General features: G+C 42.1%; 1 protein-coding gene across 4 annotated transcripts; it reads right to left on the bottom strand.

Moving 5' to 3' along the window:
- Nucleotides 1–4,423: 4,423 nt before the first annotated feature.
- On the bottom strand, nucleotides 4,424–26,448 carry stx16 (syntaxin 16). 4 transcript variants are annotated; one of them, XM_041204792.1, is made up of 9 exons: nucleotides 26,214–26,448; nucleotides 17,522–17,533; nucleotides 14,629–14,736; nucleotides 12,647–12,787; nucleotides 10,796–10,958; nucleotides 8,092–8,183; nucleotides 6,506–6,649; nucleotides 5,832–5,912; nucleotides 4,424–4,689 (listed from the first exon to the last, which is right to left on the bottom strand). In XM_041204792.1, exons 1-9 carry the CDS (start codon nucleotides 26,334–26,336, stop codon nucleotides 4,585–4,587), a joined length of 969 nt encoding a protein of 322 aa, XP_041060726.1. In that variant the 5' UTR covers nucleotides 26,337–26,448; the 3' UTR covers nucleotides 4,424–4,584. The 4 variants fall into 4 exon arrangements, with proteins under 4 accessions (XP_041060726.1, XP_041060729.1, XP_041060727.1 ...); XM_041204795.1 differs by having other exon boundaries at nucleotides 26,256–26,448; XM_041204793.1 differs by lacking the exon at nucleotides 17,522–17,533.
- Nucleotides 26,449–27,019: the final 571 nt, after the last annotated feature.

Below are 27,019 nucleotides of genomic sequence, written 5' to 3'. Positions count from 1 at the left end.
CGCATGTGTTGGGTTTTTATTCATTTTTTTCTCGCGTTTAGTAACTAATAAACTCACTCTTTGGCTTAAGACAGTCTGGTTAAATTAATAAATTTGGACATTTGGGGAAAAGGTATCCATGAGAAAAGGGATCCTTTTAAAATTAACCTTGTTCCAGCCAACTGAGAGGGTTAAATAAAGAAAGGGAGCTCGTTTGTCGTTCCTCACTCGGGAGCATAACAATTTGGGGTACCTCATCTGGGGTCATAACAAATTAGGGGAACTTCGCCCAGGGACTAGTCATAACATGGGGAAGAGTCCAACCAGAAGCCATCGATATAACATAGTCACCAAGAAATCCAACAGGAAGTTCAAAAGAAACTCCTTTACCCAGAGGGTGATGAGAATGTGGAACTCGCTGCCACAGAGAGTGGTTGAGGCAACTAATATAAATGATTTGAAGGGTAGACTAGATAAACATAAACGAAGGAAAAGGGAATAGAGGGCTACACTGATAGAATTAGATGAAGAAAGGCGGGAGGAGGTTGGAGTATTAAAGCCAGGATGGAGTGTTTGGGCCAAATAGCCTGTTTTGGTGCTGTTTATTCTATGTAATTCTATGAAGTCCTTGGACACCATATGTCAAAACACAAGTAATGTTTGCAAGCTGTTCAGTTTATGGGGACAAATGTCAGATTCATCTACTGTCTAAACACATTTAGGTGTTCAATACTGTATCCCTAGTCAGAGAACTACAAGGAGTGGCACCCAGATATACTTAGCTTTAATTTTTTCACTTTTGTGGGTGCTCCCTCTTCCTTTTTGCCACATCAGACACTAAATTCCAGAGTAAGAGATAGCATTGGGCCCATTCCATGTAGAAATCCATAAATAATTACTTTCTCCCACCCCGAATATTTGGGAGATTATATTGAATCCAATATTTTCAATATACTGTTGGACACACTCTTCAGGCAGTCCAACTTCAGAATTTAAATAAGGTGCGAAGACTGAGTGCACAGTCCCATCAGATACTGCCCATGCACTGGGGGCATCGCTGGCTGGGGCAGCATTTATTGCCCATCCCTCATTGCCCTTGAGAAGGTAGTAGAAAGCTGCTTTCTTGAACTGCTGCAGTCCATGATATAGGTACACCCACACTGCTGTTAGGGAGGGAGTTCCAGAATTTTGACCCAATGACAGTGGTCAGGATGGTGAGTGGCTTGGAGGAGAACTTCCAGGTTGAGGTGTTCCCGTGCATCTGCTGCCCTTATCCTTCTAGGTGGTGGAGATCGTGGGTTTGAAAGATGTTGTCTAAAGAGCCTTGGTAGGTTACTACAGTGCACTTGTAGATGGTACACACTGCTGCCACTGCACACCAATGATGGACTGAATGTTGAAGGTGGTGGATGGGGTGCCAATCAAGTGGGTTGCTTTGTCCTGGATGCTGTCGAGCTTCTCGAATGTTGCTGGAGCTGCACCCATCCAGGCAAGAGTATTTCAGGAGAGCATTCCATCACACTTCTGACTTGTGCCTTGGGGTTTGGCGAGTCAGGTGAACTGCTCGCCACAGAATTCACAGCCTCTGACCTTCTCTAGTGGCTGGTCCAGTCGAGTTTCTGGCCAACTGCAACAATAACGGTCCAGGGCAATCCACCTCAAACTCCCTGTGGGTGCTTAACGTTGCTCTGTGAATCTGGGCAGTCACAGAATGGGATGCTCTGTTAAAGGAGCATTTTACATGCACAATTATTGTCCTAAACTATTGACAAGAGAAAAATCACATTGCAATACAGCATTTCAGAGCATTAAAGCTATTATAAGATGCGACAATTTCCACAGGGTACTGAGGTAACCAGTTTCCCATTCAGCTGTGCTTATTCCATATAAGGAATCCTTTATTCCTTTAACAGCGGGACAGGGGGGCAGAGTATCACAGCAATGAAGATTTACTAAAATCTAGGTCATTGCTCAAACTACTGACATCTACTCTAAACAGGATTTTCAGATTCTGGAAGAAAAACAGAAAATGCTGGAAACACTCAGCAGGTCAGTCAGTGTCTGTGGAGAGAGAAACAGTTAATGTTTCAGATCAATTTAACCAGACATTGATCTGAAATGTTAACTAATTTTTTTTAATCTTCACGTATGCTACCTGGCCTATGTGTTTCTGGCACTTTATTTTTAAATATTGCAAAGCTCCAGCATCTACAGTATTTTGTTTTTGCTGCAGTTTCTGCCTCTCTCAATTCAGTACCCCTTTCTACTGCATCCAAATTCAGTCATTTCCTTTCAGCCCAACCAGTACATGTTAATGTTTATCCTACACATGAGCACTTTCCTTTTCCTCATACTGTTCCCTCTGTCCACACTTTTCCATTATTCCTTTATTCTCCTTCCTTTCAACAACTTGTCTAATTTATTATTAAGCGTTGACATGGTCTCTACTATAATAATTAACACAGAGCACTCCATAGCCTAAAAGGCCTCTGTTCTCTGTCAAATCGCCAACGTTTAACCGCATATCTTCATTTCTAGTTCCAGATTCGTCAATCCAATGTAAAGAGTCTGTTTCTACTTTGCATCCCTTCGTCATCTCCAAGTTTCTCCATTACTTTGCATTCACTACAATCCCATTCTACTTCTGAATGCTGTTACCCAACAATGTAAAACATAAACCCAACATTTACAAAGCATTACCACAACCCATTTATTTTTAATTCACTTTCCCATTATGAGGGTATAAATGCATACTATTGTACCCAGGAGAACAGCCTGAATTAATTGACACCTCGTAAACATACATCCCTTCAGAAAACAGTTGGTTATAAAGCAGTTTCACAATACTGTTAAGTACACTTTAGGCAATACATTCAGCTCACTCCCATTATGTGGAAAGAGGACTCATGTGCATGAAGAGTTCCAGGTTATTACAAACACAGTTGAAACTGTTGTATATGAAGCAACTGGGTAAAGGAATCACAACAGAAGGGGTCACATACAATCGTTCACAAGCAATCGACAAAGAGCTCTCCTAAAGATGAAGAGAATAAAAACTAAAATGTTCTACACTGCTTATTCCATTTATAATAGATAAAAATTAAAAAGAAAATCATAACTTATTCTGGTGTGTCTAAACAGTTAAAGAATAACATCACAGAGATACAACAACAAAAAGAATTCTTACTGCAGAATGCAGAACATCTGAGGTGTTCTGCACCAACTCTTAATGTTTAGTTTATGCTCCTACACATTGGTATTAAGTTTCAGATTAAAGAAAAACTCACCAAGTTTTAATATTCACCTGATTTGATTCATAACGGGATTATCAGTTACATGCGTATGCACTCATAAACAAAGTGCTTAATGCTCATTCAGAGCCATTCTACAGATCACATAATAAAATTTTGGTGTTTAGTTTTAGCCAGCTGAGCAGCACACTGACTAACCTTCACTCTCACTGAAAGAGGCCCAGGGATGTTGACTATTACACAGATTCTGGGTATCTTGAGCGAAAGTGTCTAGATTCTTAAAATAAAGATCTCCCATTTTGCTGTGCTATCCAGGGTTTATCCCAGCTAGCTCGATTTCCACCACCACCTGATCTTTATTTTAAACATAGTGTCCCAGTGTTCATAATGTTGAAAATATTTTCCATCCTAGTCGTGATTTTTTTTTATCCGTTCAATCCCATTCTTATCTTTCAACTACCAATTGCAACCAAGCGTGCAGGTAGTCCCAGTCCCCGGTACAGTTCTTGAGCTAGTCTCCAGCAGCACGACAGTGCCAACTTTACAATTCGTCCTGCCACCTTCCCTTTCCCCTCTCAGCTTGGCACCATCTGGCAGGGTTGGCAGCAGACAATAACAAACCATGGGCACAGACTCCCACTGCACTGTTACACTGCCATGTTTTGCAGAACAACACACCCTCCCCACCCAAAAGGAAATCACAGGCTGCTGTGTATTCAAACGTGCACACAGTATGTCAAGCAAAACGAAGTACAATAAAGCTGGACAACACTTGGACCTCCATGAAACATTTGCTCAGTTTAGCTTTTGATGGTTGCTATTGGATATAACCATAAATACAAAGCTTGGTTATAAGTCATTTTTTCTTGGAAAAAAAGTTCAATATGCAAAACCAGAATTGCTGCAACATATACATCGGTACACAAAGGAAAGGAATGCAGAGGAACCCGGTGTGCTCAAGGCAAACTAGAGAAATGCCAGAACCCACTCCACTCCACTGAGATGCTGACAATGCTCCTTGTAAAGTTGAACCTGTTCCTCAATGGGAGATCAGTTGGATACAGACCACTAGCACATCACCAGCTGAAGGAGGAATGCGGAAAGAAGCAAATCCAAGTACTGCTCACGAGCAACACAAGAGAGAGAGCACACCTTCCCCCCCCCATCCCCACAACCACCCCCCCCCCCCCCAACTCAATTTACAACACAGCAATCACAATATGTTCCTGATTTTCTGGAGTGAAGTAATTCAGAGGATCTGATCCTGTTCCATAGTTCCCCCTCTCAGACATTTTTATCACCAACCCTAGTGCATTTTCCTCATGCGTTCCCACTGTAGGGGAGTTCCTGCCGATCACCTTGATTTGACTCCTATTAACACAATAATGAGAACCACTACTATCACAAACAAAATCAGAATGACCAACATCTTTCGATTCTTCTTCTGGTATTGCTCAGCCTGCAAAATTAAAAATAGAAACTATTAGAGAATGTTCAGCTTATATGAACACTCGTATTTATACATCCTAAGATCCATCATTCAGTTCATTGGGCCTGTGACAGTTCAACAGTGGAGCCAACTAGTCTATTCCCTATCCCTTCCTCTGGGCTTTTTGATGTTGTTCTTCTTGAAGAATTTTTCAAATGTCCTTCAAATGTTGATTGGCTGTTTCACTAGCAGCTGTGATTTTGTTTTAAAAACGTTATGCGTGAAACAATTTGTGCTAACTTTCCCTTTAATGGCCATCATAACTCCCATCCTTTTAGACCCGATTAACTGATCAGTTTAAATGATCTTTTATTATTTACTCTGTAAAGCCCTTGCATTATTTACCACTTTATTAAAATTATACCAGGGTTTATAGGGTTAAATTATGAAGACAGGCTGCATCAACTTGTTTTATATTTTCTTGAGTTTAGGAGATTAAAGGGTGATCAGAAGAAGGAATTCAAAATGATTCAATAGGCGAGGTGCTGATAAACAATGCCCCCAGTGAGACAATTAATGAGGACAAAATCCTAAAATTAGAACTAAGATAGTTTAGGGGTGGGGGGTGAAATCAGGAAACACTTTTTCAGAAAGCATAGAAGAAATTTGGCTGTGGATTCTGGGACAATAATTGATTTCTGGACAGAAATTGATCCTTACCCAACAAATTTCAGAGATATGGTTCAAAGGCACGTAAATGGAGTTAAAAAACAGATCAGCTATGATCTAAATGAATGGCTGAGCATACTCGAGCAGCTGAATTGCCTCCTCCTGTGCCTATGAACTGAATATTATCTCAGAATTGGGAAGGGATCGAGAGTGGGCATTGCTGCCAAGAGGTCGGGAGATCTAGGAGAATGGGTTTTCCTCAGGTCCTGGTGAATTTAACAGTAGGATCTGAATAACGTTGGAGATGAAAACAGTGTTAACAGTTCAGGTTGATAACCTGTTGTCAGTTCTGATGAATCCTGGAATCCCAGGTGGTATTCAGTTACCTTAAATTAGTGACCCAGCCATATCAACTTGAAAAAACTATACAAGCAGATTGGTGTGATGTATTTTCTGTAATGACAAACGCATGCTGTATAAACAGTCATCCGAGAGAGCCGTACCTTCTGCAACTGCTGCAAGCCCTCTTCTGTTTTAATACAGGATTGTTCAACGTTGTAATCAATCCGGTCCAAAATAGTCCCCTGAAAATGAATATAAAGAATGAGGCAGCTGCACAGTTAATGAAAGGTTCATCAGATCCCTGCTCTTTCAGACCTTCTTGCACCAAGTACAGTATCCTGGCCAGCAGGATGCATGGCTGAACTGCTTCAATGGTGCAGGAGCTTGTGCACCAAGCTAGCTGAATACCAGCACTCAAGCTGCAATGTGTTGAAAAAGTGAAATGGGGCAGAAAAAGGATGGGCACCTTGGGAGTGGGAGAATGTTTCTCTGCAGAATTGCTGATTTTGGCAGCAGTATTTGTTACTGCAGCTTTGCTCTGTGAGGGACTGTTTAACTGGGTTTCCCAACTTCAGGTTGGACCAATTATGACCCATCTTCTTCAAAGTTGAAGTCTGATCTCTGCTCACTGCCTCTCCCGCAATGAGATTCGTTGGTGCATATAGTAAGGAACATACTTTGAAATGGAGGCAGTGGGATCGGCGGGGCTGGATTGAGCTGAAAATGAAACACAGAGGCTGAACAGGTGCACATGCATATGGCTCCTTCCTTCTGGTGGCAAATCTGGAAAAGGATCTCACATTTACGTGTTAAGGCTTCTCCAAAGATACTCCACCTGTTCCACTATCATGGTGGCCAGCTCCCTGAAGATTTCATTCAAGTCCGAGATTGACTGTACAATTTGTCGGATCTCCTTCTCCCGTTCTTCCACCATCAGAGTGTTCTCTTCCACCAGTAGCAACTGATCGTTTGTAAAACCCTGAGGAAGTAACAGGGAAGACCTGTTCACATACCCTCAACAGACAAAGCCAGTTAATTAAATTAGTTACCCACAGGGTACAATAGGACACTTTACTAAAGTGCACCAATACCTTTGTTACTTTCTTGTAAGACAGGTGTCACTAAGAACTGGTGTGCATTGCCTAGTAGCCCTGAATTGAATGACTTGCTCAGCCACTTCAGAGGGAGTTATAGTCAACATGTTGGTGTGGCTCTGGAGTAACTTATAGGCCAAAGTGGGGAAGGACAGCAGGCCTTCAAAACTATTAGTGATCAAGTTCAGCTCTTACAAGAAACCAACAGCTTTTCTGGATACCAGCTTTACATTTTCAGATTTTTCCACAAACTGAATTCAAATTTGCACTCTCTTTATAATGGGATGTGAAATAGTTCTTTGGGTCATTAGTCAACAACTCTGGATTACTAGCCCAGTAACATTAGCACTACACCACCACAATACAAATGAAGGGACGAGGCCCAAAGGGCACCAACATAGCAATAAACAAACAGTCAGATTGTGGAGCGCTCATTATGTGGCTGCCAGTCACAACTCTCCCTTTCATGCAGATGCTGCCAGACCTGCTGAGTTTTTCCAGGTAATTCTGTTTTTGTTTTTGTCCTGATTTTCATACTTGGGTTCCTGTGGCAAATTCATCATAACTCTCAAAATGCATACCATCCTTGTACAAAATTACCACAGTCCCCGCCAATTCAAATTGTCCATGTTTAAGATGGACAGTCACTTAATTCAGTCACAAAATAATAATCATTAACAAAATTTGTATTAACCTCAATTTTATAATTGGCAGATATAGCACCTTAAATGCTCTATTTATGTTGGGAAGAAACAGTAGTGCTTACACATTGGTTCAACCTCATTAAACCTGTTTCCATCTGTTTCAGATGAAGTTACATTGTTTCATAGTTTGCCATTGTGAGATTTGAACTCTTGATTGTGAGATTTGAACTCTTGATCTGGGGGTTACAAACCCAGTACCATAACCACTTGGCTATTTAGGCCAAGCTTTCAACCTCATTAAGGTGCACTGGATGCAAGAACAAACTTAAGGAGGTGAATCAGTAAATAATATCTTGCTAATGAATTATCTTGTGTATTTAAACAGTTCCAATTAGTCTCCAAGTAGTCTGATGTTCAAGTTAGGCTGCAGTTCAAACACAGTAAGTCACATTGCATGCAGTCTTGTTTAGATCATTTAGTGATGACCTACAACAATCTTATTGATTAGTGAAATAGCACTGCCCTGTTATAGAGGCCATCAATTATAGCAGGCTAATTGCGCTCACACCAACACATCTCACTACAAGCAGTGGAGACTGTGCCACTAAACCAAGTGGGGCCAGATAACACAATTATATTTGATCATAACTCTGCAGCATGGCGCCAATGATTAGTGTACCCACCTTGTCATAAAGATTGTTGTCTTCACCATCATCCATTAGTGGCACCGACGTGTCAAAAAAGTGTTTGGATCTTTCCTCTCGATTCTTCAAACCTATCAGAAAAAATAAAAATCCTGTAAATGGAAGGGAGTAAACCTGCAAAACAAATAAAACATGGAATTCTTTAAGTCCCTTTATTTATTTAGAACAGGGTTATATTTAGAAGGGTTAAAATAAAACAAAAAGCACTCCACTTTCAGAGCCCCCTCCAAAAGATCCCCTCTCTCCCTTACAGCTTCTGAATCTTGCTGGGAATTGGGTGCCGGCAGCACTCAATTCCTCATCAAATCTCCATGTGCGTGGTTGGATAGCAAATGTCAGCAGGCAAGAGTGAATCACAGTCAAGCCAAAGCCTGTCATGTCATGTACACTTTACACAAGGGTTGCTGGATAGTGGTGAGGAGAGCAAGTCCTGGTTGACTTTCCCACCTCTTTGGTCCCAGGGCGCTGGGCAATTAGGGGATTTGATCATGAAGGGAAATCTAAAGGCACACTGTCATTTTACACCAGGTGATGAGGACTTCTCTCAGGGATATCAGATTTGCAAGTGCACATTTGCCAAATACAGCAACTGTTAGAAGGCTGAGAAAACATTACATAAGTTGTCCTGAAAAATTTATTTCAAAATCTTCCAAAGCAAGGAAGCTAGGCTTTTATAAATTTATAAATCATGGTTAGACCTCAGTTAGAGTATTGTGCGCAACTCTGGACACCAAACTTTAGGAAAGATGACAAGGCTTTAGAGAGGGTAAATAGCAGATATACCAGATTGTTGTGGAGGGATTCAAGAACACAAGAAATAGGAGGAAGAAGTTTGTATTCTTCTCCTTGTGGCATAGAATTTTTAAGGGATATTTAATAGGTGTTCAAAATCATGAGGGATTTTGTTTGGGCAAATAGGGAGAAGCTGATTCCGCTACAGGAGGGTCAGTAACCATTTTTAAGATAATTGGCAAGAGAGGCTGAGATAAGAGTTTTTTTTTAAATGCAGAGTTTTGATCCGGAATTCATTGCCTGAAAGGGGGATGGAAGCAAATTTAATAAACTTCAATAGGATGTATACTGGACAAGGAAAAATTTTCAGGGACATGGGGCAACAGTGGTATGAATAATTGCATAACGCATAGATAATAATTACATAGAGCCAATGGATGTTATCTACTTGGACTTCCAGAAGGCCTTTGACAAGGTGCCACACAGGAGGCTGCTCAGTAAGATAAGAGCCCATGGTGTTAGAGGAAAGATACTAGCATGGATGGAAGATTGACCGTCTGGCAGGAGGCAGAGAGTGGGGATAAGGGGGTCATTCTCAGGATGGTGGCCGGTGACTAGTGGAGTTCCACAGGGGTCAGTGTTGGGACCACAACTTTTCACTTTATACACTAATGATCTAGATGAAGGAACTCAGGGCATCCTGGCTAAGTTTGCAGATGACACAAAGATAGGTGGAGGGACAGGTAGTATTGAGGAGGCGGGGAGGTTGCAGAAGGATTTGGACAGGTTAGGAGAATGGGCAAAAAAGTGGCAGATGGAATACAACGTGGGGAAGTGTGAGGTCATGCACTTTGGTAGGAAGAATAGAGGCTTAGACTATTTTCTAAATGGGGAGAGAATTCAGAAATCTGGAATGCAAAGGGACTTGGGAGTCCTAATCCAGGATTCTCTTAAGGTTAACTTGCAGGTTGAGTCGGTAGTTAGGAAGGCAAATGCAATGTTGACATTTATTTCGAGAGGATTAGAATATAAAAGCAGCGATGTGCTGCTGAGGCTTTAAAAGGCTCTGGTCAGACCACATTTAGAATATTGTGAGCAATTTTGGGCCCCGTATCTCAGGAAGGATGTTCTGGCTCTGGAGAGGGTCCAGAGGAGGTTCACCAGAATGATCCCAGGAATGAAAGGCTTAACATATGAGGAATGTTTGAGGACTCTGGGTCTATACTCGATGGAGTTTAGAAGGATGAGGGGGGATCTGATTGAAACTTTCAGAATACTGAAAGGCCTGGATAGAGTGGACTTGGGGAAGATGTTTCCATCAGTAGGAGAGACTAGGACCCGAGAGCACAGCCTCAGAGTAAAGGGAAGACCTTTTAGAACAGAGATGAGGAGAAACTTCTTTAGCTAGAAAGTGGTGAATCTATGGAATTCATTGCCACAGAAGGCTGTGGAGGCCAGGTCATTGAGTGTATTTAAGACTTATATAGATAGGTTCTTGATTGGTAAGGGGATCAAAGGTTACGGGAAGAAGGCGGGAGAATGGGGTTGAGGAACTTATCAGCCATGATTGAATGGCGGGGCAGACTTGATGGGCCGAATGGCCTAATTTCTGCTCCTATATCTTACGGTCTTATAACTGTTCCGAAGAGCTGACACAGGCACAACAGGCTGAATGGCCTTTTGTACTGTAAGATTCTGATTCAATGCATGAGTAACTGAAACCCCAAAGTAGACTGAGTGCTTACAGTAACATTTTTCCTGCTTGTTAACTAATGTAATTAACTTAAGTCGGTTTTTAGTTTGGTGGAGACATTTGGCCCTGCGTCCATGAGCCATTACCAATCAATACAAACTCTTTCATGTCCTAGAAAGCACTGTTCATACCTATACAGACCAGTGAAACTCAAATAATGACTCGGATTAAAGTGTTTCCCTGTCCTTGGTTGCTTACGTTTGAGATAATTGGACTGGGCATGTCGAAAATTAGTCGACAGGTCTTGAAGAGCTTGTGCTAGAGAGGAGACGACATTTCGTAGGACCCGTTCTTCCTGCTCTGTGCAGCTGCGCCATTTTCCCTGCAGGCTCTGCACTGATCGCTGACACCGGTGGAACATCTGAAGGGAAAGCAAAGCAGGATCAGAAAAGTTAGCACATTCAATCCATCTCTCAGCACTCCTTTAAATGTGTAATTGTATGGAAATGTACCTGTGCAAATGTAGAATAGACCTGCTTTAACTAATTCTTGGTTCCCTTACTGAAGAATGACTCAGTAGCTAAAGGTTAAAATTTTGACAATGCATGTCTGATATACATTAGTGTGCCTTTCTTGGTATCAAGGACCAGAGGGGTTGTCTGCCCTAACACCAGGAGAGCTGCAAAATCCTTCGAAAAATGGCACACTGTTTTTCCCAGTGATTCGGCAGCCAAAATTATGGCAGATAAACCCCAGTGGAAATTCATCCCTCCCACGTTAACTCTTTAGTTAACTTTTAGTACTCCCTTTGAATGAATAGCTAGCTGGCTGCAAGACAGAAAGACTCAGGGTAAAGGGCAGCTATTCACAGTGACCAAAGGTGGAAAGTGGGGTCTACAATGATCAATGCTGGAACTATTGTTGTTCACAGTTTATATTAATGTCTCAGACTTTGAAATCAAAAGCACAATTTCTAAATTTGGGGGTATCAGCAAATTTATGGTGGTGTGGCATGGGGGATAGCCGATACTGAGCAGGACCTCAACAAACTATAAGAAGCATTATTAAGCTTGCAGCATGGGCATATCATTGGCAAATTAATTTCACCACAGATAAGATTACATTTTAAGAAAAAGGAGGCCTATTTACTTGGAAAATAAGAATCTAAATGAGTGAGAGGGGTGCAAATAGATAAACACAAAGTGACAATGCAAGTTGAGAGGCCATAAAATCTAGTTTTTGCTTGCTCTTTTTATTTCCACAGGGATAGAATTGCAAAGTAGAGAAGTTATGATAAACTTATACTGAACTATGGTAAGGCCACACACAGTACTGGAATATCGGAAGCATCGGAACATAGAAAACAGAAGCATAAGAAAGTCATTTGACCTGTCGAGCCTGCTCCGCCATTCAATAAGATCATGGCTGATCTGAATGTAGCCTCAGCTCCACATTCCATCTACCCTTGGTAGATTCTTAACTAACAAGGGAGTCAAAGATTATCTACCGCTGCCTTAAAAACATTCATTGACCCTGCCTCCACCCCTCTCTGGGGTCTGGTCGCCAGATTACATAAAGGATGTGAACACGGGAAAAGATGTTAAAAATTGATTTACAAGTACGATAACAAATGCAATGTCATGCTCATCAGGAAAGGAAGAACAGGCTTGGTCTCTTTTCTCTTGAAAAGAGAAGGCTGCGGAGTAATCTACAAGAGGCTTTAAAATTGTGTGATTCCACTTATGGGGAAGAGCAAAACCGGAGGCCATCAGAATAAGATAGTCACAAAGAAAGAAAACAGGGAATTCAGGAGAAACATTTGGAATACTAAAGCCAGCCAGCAATGTCTAATAAGTGTTCATACATTCTGTTAAAATGCATTCTGCCAGACAAATAAACATGTTAAAAGGTATGGGGAGGGAGCAGAAGGGGGTGATTAGAATAGGTGGCTCAAGTGGAGAAGAATTAGGGCAGATTTTATAGATTGTGTGGGCTATAACATTCTACAGTAGGTTTCTGTTTAAAACAGAGGCTGTATCATACTCCTGCTTCTGACTCCCAGGTCTCTCCACTCTATTAATGTTGCCCTACTGCAGAAGTATTCCAGACCTGTGTTATTTCCTGTGTGGTAATTTCTATCGCATGCTCCTCCTCACTGCTGTCATCCAGTGTTGGCCGGTTCAGATACTTGTCATGTAAACCAGCCAGCTCCTTCATCTTCTGTTTGATTCTGGTGATGTCAAACTGAATCTTACAGGAGAAAGAGAGAATAAAAAACATATCAACATTTCAATCTGCAACCCACCTCATTGACGCATGATGTCTCCACATTCCCTGACAGATTGCTGCCTCAACACAAGCACTGATTTGAAACTCTCCAAACCCGTTTCCATCCGTGCCCTAGTTCTGAAATGGCCCTTATCAAAGTCCCATATGATATCCTACGTGGACGTGACAAAAGTAACCTATTCTTCCTCACCTTTCTCGACCTGTCTGCAGCCTTTGACACATCGACCATACCATCCTCCTCCAATGCCTCTCCTCTGCTGTCCAGTTGAGTGGGACTGTCCTCACCTGGTTCAATTCTTACATAACCATTCACAGCCAACAAATCACCTGGCTTCTCTTCCCGCACCCACACCATTACCTTTGGTGTCACGTCCTATTTCTCACCTATATGCTATCCCTCGGCGACATCATCTGAAGACATGTCAGGTTCCAGATGTACCCTGACAACACCTAGCTCCAACTCACCATCACCTCTCTTGATTCCTCCACTATCTCTGAATTGTCAAACTGCTTGTCTGACATCCAATGAGCAGAAACGTTTGCCAATTAAGTATTGTGGGAAAGCCAAAGCCATTGACTTTTGGATCCTACCACCAGCTTTGCTTCCTAGCCACTCATTCCATCCGTGTCACTGGCCACTATTTTAAGTTGAACCAGACTGATTACAACCTTGATGCCCTGTTTGATCCTGAGCTCAGCTTTTGACCCCATATCCTCTCCATCACCATGACCACCTACTTTAATCACAATGATGTTGCCCATCTCCTTCTCTGCCCATCAGCTGCTGAGACCCTCATCCGAGTTTTTGTTACTTCCAGAAGTGACTATTTGAATGATCTCCTGGCTGGCCTCCCCATCGTCCACTCTCTGTAAACTTCAACTCGTACAACACTCCGCCGCCTGTATCCTGACTCAAACCATGTCCCATTTCCCCAAAACCCCTGTGCTCATTGGCCAACATCGGTTCCAATAGGTCTTCTGTTTAAAATTCTCATGCTAGTGCACGAGATTCTCCAGGGTCTCACCCCTCCCTGTTTCCGTAACTTCCACAAACCCTACATTTTTCAAGAACTCTGCGGTCCTCCAATCCTGGCCTCTAATTCTGCATCCTCGGTTTTCATCGCTGCACCACTGGCAGCCGTGCCTTCATCTGCCTAGGGCCTAAGCTCTGGAGTTCCCTCCCTAAATTTTTCACTTTCCTATTTCTTTGCCGCCCTCTAAGTTGTTCCTTAAAGCCTACCTCTTTGACCAAGTTTTTGGTCAGCTGTCTTAATATCACATTATGTGACTTGGTGTCAGTTTTTGCTGATAACACTCCTGTGCTGCACCTTGGGAAACTTTACACGTTAAAGGTTGTTTATAAATGTAAGTTGTTGTTATTGATCGCAGGGAGTCTCAACACTCCCGCACGGAACACAAACTCTAGCATGGACTGGTTAGAGGGAGTCTCCCCATTCCTTGGAGAAGACCTGCAAACCACCACCCATCCTGGCCCACACACTGACGAAGCTTAAGAAGCCTCACTTTCGTTCACCCTCCCGAAAGAATTTGATTTTAGGGAGCCTCCCACTCAACAGAGTGGCCCTTCTCCAAGACCCAAACGTGTTTACAGGGAAGCTTCCTCTTTTTATCACCAACCCCTGCCCCCCACCACCCAGCTCACCAACAAACACTCACTTGTTAAAGGGACCCTGAACACTCCCTACCTATTATATGCACAATACCCTGAACACTTAACTCATTTTCCCAGTAAAATTCCAAACCAGCATAATCTGCATCACCCAGACATACTAATCACTTACCTGCTCCACTCCATCCACCCATTTCGGAGGCAGTTTCTTGGTGACACCAATGGCAGCTTCTGGATCCAGACTGATCCCGGACACCAACGCCATGCGATCATCAGCAATCTGTCAACAAGACAAACACACAGTCAGTGTACTCCCCCCCCACACAGCAGGTAAACACCAACACCACCTTCTGGCTGCACATCTTTTGATACTCAGGGGTACCAGCCCATGTGGAATTATTAATCAGGTCCTATAATCTGTGTCAATGCTTCTGCTGATAACTGTATAGGGAAGGTGCTACATTTTGCAATGAAGTTTTCCTAAGTACAGAATCTCTCCTGTCAAACCTTTTCTTGTTAATACCAGCTTATGCCAGCTGATACAGTCTCTACTTCCAAGGTCAACGAATAGGAAAGGGAAACAGAAAATATTGGAGACAAGTAAATCATGGTGTGTGGGGCCAGGGAAATGGTTCAGGCTTCACTGGTCAGGCCCTTTCTGCTACAATATTTCAACGGAGCTTAATTACAAAGGAAATGGTTTGCTACAGCTCCCAAAACCCATGTCCTGCAAACCTGTCAAATTTGTCAGGGTTAGATCATGGCCTGGTTATAGCTCAAAATGATGTTGCCTGCCCCCACCTCCAGAAACCCCCAAGGCTGTGGCCACTGCACCCACCATCCTCCACCCATCCAATCCCCAATCCACTGGAGATGGAAGGTGATATCTGTTGCACTGGTACAGCCACAATCCCAGTCACATGCCAATTCAGTCTATTAAATTTGTTCCTCACCTAGAGAGTTTCTCAAACTGGGGTCCATAGACACTTTCCAGAGGGTCCACAAAATATTATGGAAGTGCTCACCAAGCAGGGTGGTTGATCACCCTGGGTACTGCGGTCAAGAGAAAGCAAATGAGAGTCAGCCAGAGGTAGGCTTGATGTGAGCCAAGAGGCAGGAGCGCAGTGCAGTACACTTCACACCAAGGATAAGCAGGCTCTGCAGTGAGAAGCAGGCACACCCATCTCACCTGTCAGTAAATACCTGCTTACTTAAAAGCATTATTAAAACACTATATGCAGCATTTTCATCTTATGAGCATTATATCGTATTATCATTTAGATGAGGGAATCCTTGATTACTAATCCATTTGAAAAGGGGTCTGTCAAACAATAAATTTTGAAACCCACTCCTCTGCTATGCTATCTCCTCCATTTTAGAATCCAGCTATACTGCAAACATCCTTAATGATTATACCAAACCATTTTTTTGGGGGGGAAGAAATTCTCAATATATGAATTTTAGTTTTTACTAATTAATTTTTGGTGCCACCTTCCTGACTTAAGTTAAGGCAATATTCTAGACTTACCCTTTCTGCCATTTAATACAATTTAGACATACCCTAAACAACCAGCTTCTCTCTAGACTGGAGAGATAACTCTCTAGTCTTTCCTCATTACTTGACTCCCTTTACATTGAACTTTAATCCTTCCCTGCATCCTTCCCAATGTCTGCATTTGTTTTTATTGAGCATGGTAAGCAGAGCTGAACCCAATATTCCAAGTGTGGACACACTATAGACTATATAGCTACAGTGTCACCTCTGGAGACTCTGTCTCCAGTCAACCAGTCCAGTGAAATATCTCTGCATTCCTAGCTGCAGAGTTAAGGGTTCAACAGCATATCATAGGTTTCATTCAAAGGACTCCCTCTATCAATTTAATCCCATTCGCTGACTATTCAGCTCAAGCAACACTCTGTCCACAAGGGGCAAAGTAAAGATACGTTAAAATATTCAGTCCAATGCGCAATGTAGTACAGAAGACAGCCACTACACAATGAGGTTTCTTTAACGAAAGAGCCAGCAGCATACATGTCATATCAGAGGCCCTGCAACACTCAAATTTAAACCTAGAAAACATACAATAAAAGGCTGCTAGAATTTCAGGATAAAGGTATGTGTGGGAAAGATTTGCAACCTCTGTTGGTTGCAGCATTCAAGCACTATCTCTCACATCAACAAACTTGGGTCAGTGATATTAAGGGACATTATCTGGAAGGAGATCCGTTATGTTTCTGAAGGGTGAGAGGAAAATGATGATGTGAGGAGAAAGTTTGAAAGACAGGGATACTGGCACTGATTGACCTCTGATGAGTGGAGAGAGCTGAAGCAGAGGAGCTTCCAAAGTCAAGGAGGGAGGATACAGATTGCATTGGAGAGGATCACCAGGAAAAGATAGCAAGATCACAAAATGACTTAAAAGCAAAGGCAATGTTGTGAAAGCTGACATTCTGGGGAAGGGGGTACCTGTGGAATTCAGCAAGAGCAGGGTAATGGATGTGTGGGACTTCGTGTAGGGCTGGACTTAGGCTGCAGAACTCTGCAGTGAATGGAGTGGGGCTGCTCTCTGGGGCAGCACTCAAGGAATTAGGAGGTGCAACGGTGAGCCTTTGCGCTTGGGTTTCAACAGAACAGGGCAAAAGTGGGCAATGTTCAGAAGTGGATAAGTGTTCGTAACTCACTAGATGTGAAATACTAATATTGGCAGCTCAGGAGCAAACAAAACACAGTGGGTGCATACCAAGCATTTGAGTACACTGTATTAAACCATGTTGTAAAGTATGAGACAATACTGGGCAGCTTCTGTGCACAGGGTAAACTCCTATTGACCATCAATCCTTCAGAGATCTATGATGTGGTGTTTGTATGTTGGATGGGCAATGTTTCATATCAAAGGTCATTACTGTCAGAAGTGGAAGCCTTAAGATCTTGAAATGCAGTGTAAATACCTGCAAGGCATTTAGGAATTTCTGTTAAATGTGAATTTTTAAACACAAGATTACACTGGGCTCTAGCACCAAAAGCCTTGCTCTTTGTAGTTCATGAATGATAAATTGGACAGTACCTCATCCAACTCCTGCAGCGATTGGCAGCATCCATCAAACCCCAGCCAACCAGGGAGACCAGAACAGAGGAAACAGACACAGGTGGTCAGATCAGACAGCGAGTAAAAAAACACAGACAGTAAGTTAACAGAAACCAGCATCCCCAGTAAGGACTGTAACCATCTGTCAGTGTAGTCACACCAGGTTCATTGGCAAAGAGCAGCCAGCTGAGTTAACTGGAGGAAACAAAACCAAACTGCAATAATGAGTTTAATCCTGGGACTTTCATTATTCCAGTCTTATTTATAATGCAGAGAAGGGTGTAAGGAGCACAACCTGGTGTAAACTAGCTGAATTAATCTGCAGCATGAAAGCTGGGATAACATCTTAATAATTAATCACTGCACATTAACTAACCTCAGTAGCTCCTCACAGAGAGACTCACCAGTAACTTAACATCGGGTGCTTGAAAAGACTTCCATTTATACAGTGCCTCATTACAACTCTCATAAACATCCCAATGTACTTCTGAAATGCAGCTGCTATCATATGGGCAAATGTAGCAGCCAACCTCCAAACAGCAAGATTTCACATACAGCACAAGATAATTGAATAATTGAATCTATTCTTTGATATTGCTGGTTCAGGGAGACATGTTGGCCAAAACATCCCACATTCCTCTCCCACTGTAGAGTCTGGCAGCTTATCTGAAAAGCACAGCTTTGACAGTGCAGCACTCCCTCACCACTGCAGTACCATCTGGATTATGTGTCGGGCTGAGGACACAATGTTCAAGAGTTTTGTTTTGTTTTACAAATGGAGAGGTTTTCTGGTTAAGATTGTCTAACATTGCACAAAGAGCCAGACCACCTTTGCCAGAACGTCAACTTATAATTTTCAAACGGGACTCTCAATGATCTGGAGAAGTTTACTGATGTCAGTCTCAATGTACCTGCACCACTTGGTACAGTTCACGTTTAGCAAGCTGCTCCTTTCCACTCTGTGGATGGAGGGTTTGGCAGCTGTAGATTAGATTTCACAGGTTTGGTTACTGGAACATTTTCAGTTGGATGACAACTTTCTCAGATGAACCAATGATACTAGGCTTGACCTCTCCACCAGCTCTCTCGATAACTCGGCTTCTTCGGTATAGTAGATTGCTTGCTAAACAATTTGTTCCAGCTAACTATCAGGATGACTGAAGCCATCGTCTTCAACTGCCCCCAACAAAAACTCAAGATCTCTGGTCACCAATTCCATCTACTGCCCGAGTCATTGGCCAAGCTAAACCAAGCTGCTGGCAACCACCCCATTCTATTTGGCCTCCAACTGAGTTTCTGGCTCCACATCTGCTCCATCACAAAGACCACCTACTTCTACCTCAAACACTGCCCAACTCCACCTCTATCTCAGTCCAATTTGGAATTGAAATCCTCATCAATGCTTCTAGTACCTGCAAACCTGACATTCTAATGCTCTCCAATCTGGCCTCTCAACCTCCACTCTCTGTAAAACTCAACACATACAAAGCTCTACTGATGATCCTGCTTGTGAGGATTCAAGACTAGAGATTGTAAATATAAGATAGTCATTAATAAATCCAATAAGGCATTCAGGGGAAACTTTTCTCATCAGAGAATGGTTAGAATACAGAATTGTATTGGGAATATGAAAGGAATAGAAAGCAATAATGATAGAGTTTGAAGTATGGTGGGCAAAGACTCACGTGATGCATAAACACAGACACAGCCCAAATGGGCTAAAGCTGAATGGCCTCTTTCTGTGCCGTAAATTTAATGGTAATTCTATGCTGTTCATAACCTACACCAAACAAAGCCCCATCACCGCTGTCCTTGTTGAACCTACATCTTCTCCAGGTCCCAACTCCTCAAATTCCAATCCTTGTGTTTAAATACCTTCATGGCCTTGACCTTCAATAGCTCTAAAGTCCTGAATCCCTACAATCCCTGACGCAAACTCTACGTTTCTCCAATCTTGATCTCTTGTTCAAGAATCCCCCCACACCCCACTAAGTACTCTCACAACTGACAGCCTTACTTTCTGCTCCACACACGTCCCTCCGCCACCTTTCCTCCCAAAAATCTCCATAAAACCTGCCCTTACATATCTCCGTCTTTGGCTAAGTAGAAATATTGCTCATTACATTCATTACATGCCAGTGAAGTGCATTGTGACATCTTTCAATGTTAAAGACACTATCCAAGTGCATCTTGTTGCTTCAATATTTAAAATGTATAATCATATTCCCCAGATACATCGCTCAACAATGTTCAGAAACCCTCCGCAAAACTCAAACGGATCATTATTTTGGAAGTAAACCCATAATTTTGCCTTTAAAAGAAAAAAGCTATCACCATAACAAAACTGATTGACCCAAGATCTATAGTTGCATATCTAGAATATTTCAGCTGATTAGAACCAGCTCTGCAACACACAATAGCAGCCTTGCCTCAGTGGTAAAACTCTTGCCCCTGAATAGGTGTCAATTGTTCACATCCCCCACTTCTGAAAATTTGAGCTCAAATTCTAGGCTGACAGTCTAGTGCAATAATGAGACCTTGTACAGTCGGAGGTGCAGTCTTTCTGATGAGACATTAATCGAAGGCCCCATCTAACCCTCTCAGGTGGACATGGAAAAGCTCCCAAGGCACTATATGAAGATGATCTGCAGAGCTTTCCCAGTGCCCTGGCCAACATTTATCCCTCAACCAGCATCACTGAAAACAGGTTAATTATCACATAGGAGTGTAAAGAAACTCCCTGCATACAAACAGGCTGCCACATTTCCTATATGCAACAAGTGATGACACTTTGAAGTACTTCACCGTTTGTGAAGCACTGTGGCTGTATTGTGGTTGTGAAAGATGCTATACGAATACAAATCTTCCCTTGAAGCTCCTTTGGTTTTTTTAGATGCTTGAGAACATAAAGTAGCAAAACATATAATGGAAACAGAGGGCATCAAATTGCACAGAACTCTGTACAATACACACTCACATGAAACAGTCTTGGTAGCCATGCAAACAGCAGCATGCACAACACATAGTCACAGTCCTCTTAATTAAATAGTGAAAGGGCAAAATAAGGGTCAAATCTGAAAGCAAACTGGAGGATACATCCTGTCTTCCAATCATTAGAGTGAGATTCTGTGATCAATAGGCTATTACATTTTAATTGGCTAACACAAGCAGATCCTTTAAGGATTGTCTCAGACTTTTATATGCCCCCCTCCCCCAACCTCAGTGACCATCAGAACTAGATGCTGGGGAAAGGAAATAAAAACTGGTGTGCAGCATCAGCTCATAATAACCAGTTAATCAAAGCAAAGGTTAAGTGCAAAGTATAACTCTCTCTACACTGCCCCTAATGTGCCCTATCCCAACTCTAGAAGCCCTCACTTTCAAATTCCACCCCCCCGCTCCCACCAACCCTTCTATTTACATTAGCCAACCTATGGCCTTTCTAAATGAAGTGGCAAATTCAGGGTCAGTTTGTGCTATGGAGTCATGTCCATTAGAAAGTAGATGGAGAGACTGTCCCAAACACCCTATCTTGTTGGGCCTGGCCATTCACCAGAGGAGACTTCCAAGTCTGTATAACTCCAGCACCGACACACACACTTCATACTCCAAAATGTATAGATTAAACTGCAGCACCTAAAGACATTCTACAAGATGCTGGGGTTTGTTCAGCATGTACGTAAGCATGCATGCACACATACTCCACAATATGCACTGAGTAAACCTCAACATACACATATTCCAGAATATATTATGACTGAACCCAGCAAAGACATACATATTCCACAATGTAAAGATTAAATGCCTACAGACACAGATAGTCACACACACAACACACACACCAAACACACTAGTGGTGAACAACTATTTTTCAGAATGTTAGGGAGTGTACATAGTGCTCCAAAGGTTTGCATTAGGGTTCACAACTCTTTCCGATATATATTTTAATTACCTGGACCTGGGTATATAGGAGAAATAATTTCAAAGTTTGTAGATGACACAGAATCCAGAAATGTGGCAAAAAATGAGGAGGGTAGTAACAGAATTCAGAAAGGTAAACAGACTGGTTAAATGCTTAGATATGTTACAGATTAAATTAAATACAACAGTGGAGTGATTCATTTTAGTAGGAAGAATAAGGGGTGGTGTTAATTAAATGGTGCAATTTGAAAGAGGTGCAGGAACAGAGCAGGGTGTACTTACACGTTCCTCTGAAGGTGGAAAGACAAGTTGAGAAGGCGTTAAAATGTTTATGGGATCATGGACATTATTAAGAATGACAGAGAGTACAAAAGCAATTTTATGCTAACCCTTTATAAGACATTGGTTGAAGCCCCAGCTAAAATGTTGTGTTCACTTCCAGATTTCACACTTTAGGAAAGGTGTCAAGATTCACTAGAATAGCAACAGGGAATAAAGACTTCCATTACATGAAAAGATTAAAGATGCTGAAGGCTTAAGATCCCCGTGCATTAAACCTTTGGTGTGTAAGAAGCAGGCAGCACTGGCCATCTGTAAAATATATCCTCAGACATTCAGTTTAATCTTCTCTGCTCAAAGAAAAGCAAGGGGAGATTGACAGGCATTCAAAATCACAGAGTTTTGATAGAGTAAATAAGCAGAAATTGTTTCCAGTGGCAGTAGGGTCAGGAACCAGAGGACACAGATTTAAGGTTAACTGGGAAACGAACCAGAGATGACAAAAGAAAAAGCAGTTACACAGCGAGTTGTTCTGATCTGGAATGCACTGCCTGAATGAGTGCTGGAAGCAGGTTCAATCGTAGCTTTCAAAAGGGAATTGGTTAAGTACTTGAAATGGAAAAATTAGCAAGGCAATGGGGAAAGAACAGGGGTGTGGGAGTGATTGAATAGCTCTTTCAGAAAGCCATCGTAGGTGTCCTTCTGTGCTTTATCATTTTCTAATTCTGTAATCCACAATGTAGTGAATAGACCCAGAACCCACTCTCAAATATGCAGGGTACACTACATTATACAGTGATTCAACCCCATAATTAACCTATGCAGCAGGTTCCACAATGTCCAGTTATTAAAGTCCAGTGTCAGTGACTACTCCTTTGAAATCTCTCTCCACTAACTTTAAACCATAAGAACGTCTTTTAGAGCATGAAATCTGACATGGTTCTGTGGCATGCAGGCTGGGATTAAAAAATATTAATATTGCAGGCGTTAACAAGAAAAAAGCATCAATAACATATTGCCTCCTTGGAGCATTTCCATTACATTCTGCTTTCCTGAATAATTTTTGGAGAGGTTAACAGCAACCTGGGATGGCACCATGACTTTATATCGGCTGATCAGATCAGGAGAGGTTATTGAATAATCATCTAGAAGAAAAGAATTTTGCTTAACTTCTCTTCCTAACCCAAATATCTTGGCCAATTTAGATTTCCCAGTTCTATTGCTCTGTTATGCTTCAATACACAACAAATCCTCACTTTTACAATTATTTGCCAAGTTAGCATTGGCTAATTTTTACTGATCGGGTATTAATTTTACAATAGGTTTATGGGACAGGGTCCACACAGTAGTGACAATTCACAGGCCATAGGCATCGGTTCTAGGCAAGGTGCGCAGGTCATGGGCACATGCTCTGGGCAGGGGCCAGGTTCTAACCCTGAGCTCAATATGGCCCTGACACCTGTTCTCAGAGAAGACTGAACAATATTGACATGTAAATATTTCACTCAACAAGTAGCTTAGAGAGATCTCCTTTGCAACTTTGATGAGAAGTAACACAATGTCAGAATCCTTTTATTACCTTGCTGCTGGCCCATGTTTTGAGTTACATTACAACTTTTCTCTTAGTAACTAATTCCTAGTCTGCAAAGGAAATATTGACTCCTCTCTTTTGAAATAAAAAGATATGTCCCCTGGTTTCTCCCAAAGATGTAATGTCTAAATCTGATACGGTTTTGAAGCATGAGGCTGCAGTAGTCCCAGTTTGATCCTTCCCCACATCCTTAAAATCAGTTGGGCTGCTGTTCTGTTGAGATGTTGCAATTATCAGCGATCAGGCTTAGAGATGAGAACAAAAAAAAAGTCAGTCAGGATTGCCACTCCTTCTGGAACCCTAATGGCAATCCACATGCCAATATTTATCCCTCAACCAACATCACAAACAAATTATCCAGTCCGTATCACAGTGCTGTTTGTGGGAGCTTGCTGCGCACAAATTGGCTGCTGCATTTCCTATATTACAACAGTGACTACACTCCAAAAAGTACTTCATTGGTTGGAAAACACTTTGGGATGTCCTGAGGTCATGAAAGGAGCTTTTTAATCTAAATCTTTCTTTCTTTAAAGCCAGCTGCTGGGATTTCCCAGTAAAAAATATTATGAATAATCCCAAAAAATATATTATGAAACAGAAATGGGCCCTGGAGAAGCTACAAAAAATATTTACTAGACTAATACCAGAACTGAGAGATCATACCTATCATGAAAGGTTGAACAGGCAGGGAAGTGATGAAAGGGTTTGACATGACAAACAGAGAGAAGTTGCTTCCACTGGCAGACGAGGTCAGAACTAAGGGCCATAAATATAAGAATCATTAATAAATCCAATTGTGAATTGAAGTCAATTCAGGAGAAACTTTTTAATGTAGAGAGTGGTTTGAATGTGGAACTTATTACCACAGAGAGGAGCTGTGTGGGGATATAAATAGTATAGGTGCATTCTCGGGGAAGCTACATAAAGATACAAGAGAAAGTAACAGAAGGATATATTTATGGGGTTAGACGAAGAGGGGTGGGCAGAGGCTTGTGTTGGTGGGAGGGTATAAACACCTGCATGAACTGGTTGGCCAGAATGGCCTGTATGCTGTAAATACCTTGTAAGATATCTGGCACTGTTAAAGCCAGCATAAGGCCTATAAGCCTGTGTGTTGAAGGAGGCCGTGCAAACATCCATCTGTACAAAGGCAGTTAAATATTCCTAAATGGATTGTTACCCTGGAGCTTCAAGGCATTGAGTGCTGATGGGTCTATATTACCTATATTGTTTCTCTACCCCCACTCTGGATGCTAGTGGCTCCAACACCAAGCATAATACCATGTATATATTTATATACCTCCAGTGCCTTTACCCTGCAGGAATTATATTACCAAAGAATAATCCCACTACCCTAACTGTAAGGATATTTATATTTCTATTAAGACAGGCTTGAGCAAAGGTAAGAAAAAGGTAGACAAAGGACTAGGAGAGACTGATACCACTAGAGTAAGAAATTGTAAGGTGTTAGATAGAGTCAGAGGAAGAGGGAATGTTATAAGGTCCAAATTAAGTTTACAGTACATGTATGTGAACATCAGAGTGTGATAAATAAAGTTGGTGAGATGCAGGGGCAGTTAGACACCAGGGTAATATGAAGTTGTGCCAATAACAGAGACCTAGCTCAAAAGTGTAGGACTAGGTACTACTTTTCATCTATATGAATGACCTAGACTATTTCAAAATTTGCAGATGACACAAAACTTGTAAGTATTGTGAACTGTGAGCAGAACAGAGATGGACTGACAGGCTGGAGGAATGTGAAGACACATGGCAGATGATATTTACTGCAGAGTGAGGTGATACATTCTGGCAGGAAGAACAAAAGAAGCAATATAAAAAAGAATACAATTCTAAAAGCGGTGCAGGAGCAGACAGATCTGGGGATATTTGTGCGCAAATCATTGAAGGTGGCAGGGCTGCTTGAGGAAGTGCTTAAATAAGACTATGGGATCTTGGGCTTTGTAAGTAAAAGCATAGAGTGCAAAACACCTTCATGAATAAAACCTTGATAAAAACACAGGTTCCACCTCAACTGGAGCAGTGCGTTCAATTCTGGGCATGACATTACAGGGAGGATTATAGGAAATATTTAGGAGAATGGTTTGAGGGATGATGGTCCTCAGTTACATGGATAGATTATAGAAGCTGGCACTATTCTTCTTGGAAAAGGGAAGGTTGAGAGGATATTTGATAGAGGTATTCAAGATCATGAGGCATCTGGACAAAGTGGATAGGGAGAAACTTACCCATTGGTGGAAGGGTCAAGAACCAGAGGGCAGTAATTTCAGAAAGAACTAAAGACTGCCTGAGAGTGCAGTGAAGGCAGATTCAATCAGGGCATTCAAATGAGAATTGGATCGTTATTTGAGGAGAAAGAAATTACAGGGCTACAGAGAAAACGTTGGGGGAGTGGGATTGAGTGAATTGCTCTTGCAGAGATCTGGCACAGGCATGATGGGTTGAATGGCCTTCTTCTGTGCTGTAACCAATGATTCGAGGGGCTGAATGACCTATTCCTGCTCCTATTTATGTCCTTCGATATAGTAATACATAAACATACATACTGTAAGAAATACACTACATAAGCATAAATATACTATGTAATAAATCCAAATGTGTAATATATATTCTATTAAATATACTAATAGTATATGAAGTTCTCTATATACATATATAGAAAATATTCTATATAATCAACATACTATATAATAAATGTCTCTCTGAGATATACAATATATATGCATTCTATATAATAATTAAGTGGCCTGATCCTGAGGATATATTTAATTTGATATTCCCGAGGCCCGGTGCCGGCCCGGCTTGCTCTCCCTCTCCCCGCGGCCCCGTTGAGAGACTAACACTGGGACTGGGACTCACCGCAGCGCCGCGGCCCAGGGCCTGTCCCGGCTTTTTACTCACTTGCTCGGCCAGCAGCTGCCGGCTCTGGGCCGCTCGGTTCCGCATCAGCACATAGGCGTCCGTTAGGCTTCGGGTCGCCATGGTGGCCACAAGCCTCCGGTCCCCTAAGCCACAATCGCCAGCGTCCCCCTCCCACCAACACCCGTTTCCTGGGGAAGAGAAAGAATGCAACAACTAGAAACTGGCCCCAGGAAAGGGGAGTCACTTCCGGAAAGCAGCGTCCGTCCTCTTCAAGATACCGACTGCAACTCCGGCCCGAGCGAAAGGTTCCGAGCGTCACCAGTGCGCATGCGCATGAGCAGAGCTTCAGTGGCATCTCAAATCAGAGATTTAGTCCCACTCCACAAACTTAAAACAAAATCCAGCCTCACACCCTATTGTAAAACTGAGCAGACTTGCCCAACTCTCTCCAGCTTATTGCCGGAGAAGCAATTCTTAAGTCAAGTTAGCTCTATTTGCCAGAAAACTCTAAAATATCAGCATTTTTCAGAGGCAGGTTTGAACTCCACCTTTCGTAGGCCGCAGTGACCTGTTCCTTCCCCAGACCATATGGACGTATGATTAGTGTGATCAAGATCGTGATTCCCACTCATGAAAGGATCAAGAATGAGAGGGCACTGATTTAAATAATTTGCAAGAGAAGCAAAACCAATATGAGAAAAAGCTTTCATGCAGCGAGTGATTAAAGTCTGGAATACACTGCCTGAAAGTGTGGTGCAGGCAGATTCAATTAAAGCATTCAAAAAGGAATTAGACTGTTATTT

Source organism: Carcharodon carcharias, chromosome 14 (assembly GCF_017639515.1).
Source record: "Carcharodon carcharias isolate sCarCar2 chromosome 14, sCarCar2.pri, whole genome shotgun sequence".
In the NCBI taxonomy this organism is placed as follows: Eukaryota; Metazoa; Chordata; class Chondrichthyes; order Lamniformes; family Lamnidae; genus Carcharodon; species Carcharodon carcharias.
Note: the sequence above shows the minus strand (reverse complement) of the source record. Positions and strands in the feature narration are given on the sequence as shown.

Bases quoted from the DNA above. Each gene is read 5' to 3' on its own strand.
- stx16 (XM_041204792.1), bottom strand. From the start codon at position 26,336: ATGGCGACCCGAAGCCTAACGGACGCCTATGTGCTGATGCGGAACCGA. The intron at 6,650-8,091 runs GTGGGTACACTA...TTACTTCCTCAG, and splicing joins ACAACAATCTTTATGACAAG to GGTTTTACAAACGATCAGTT. The intron at 5,913-6,505 runs GTGGAGTATCTT...ATTCATTTTCAG, and splicing joins CCACCATGATAGTGGAACAG to GGGACTATTTTGGACCGGAT.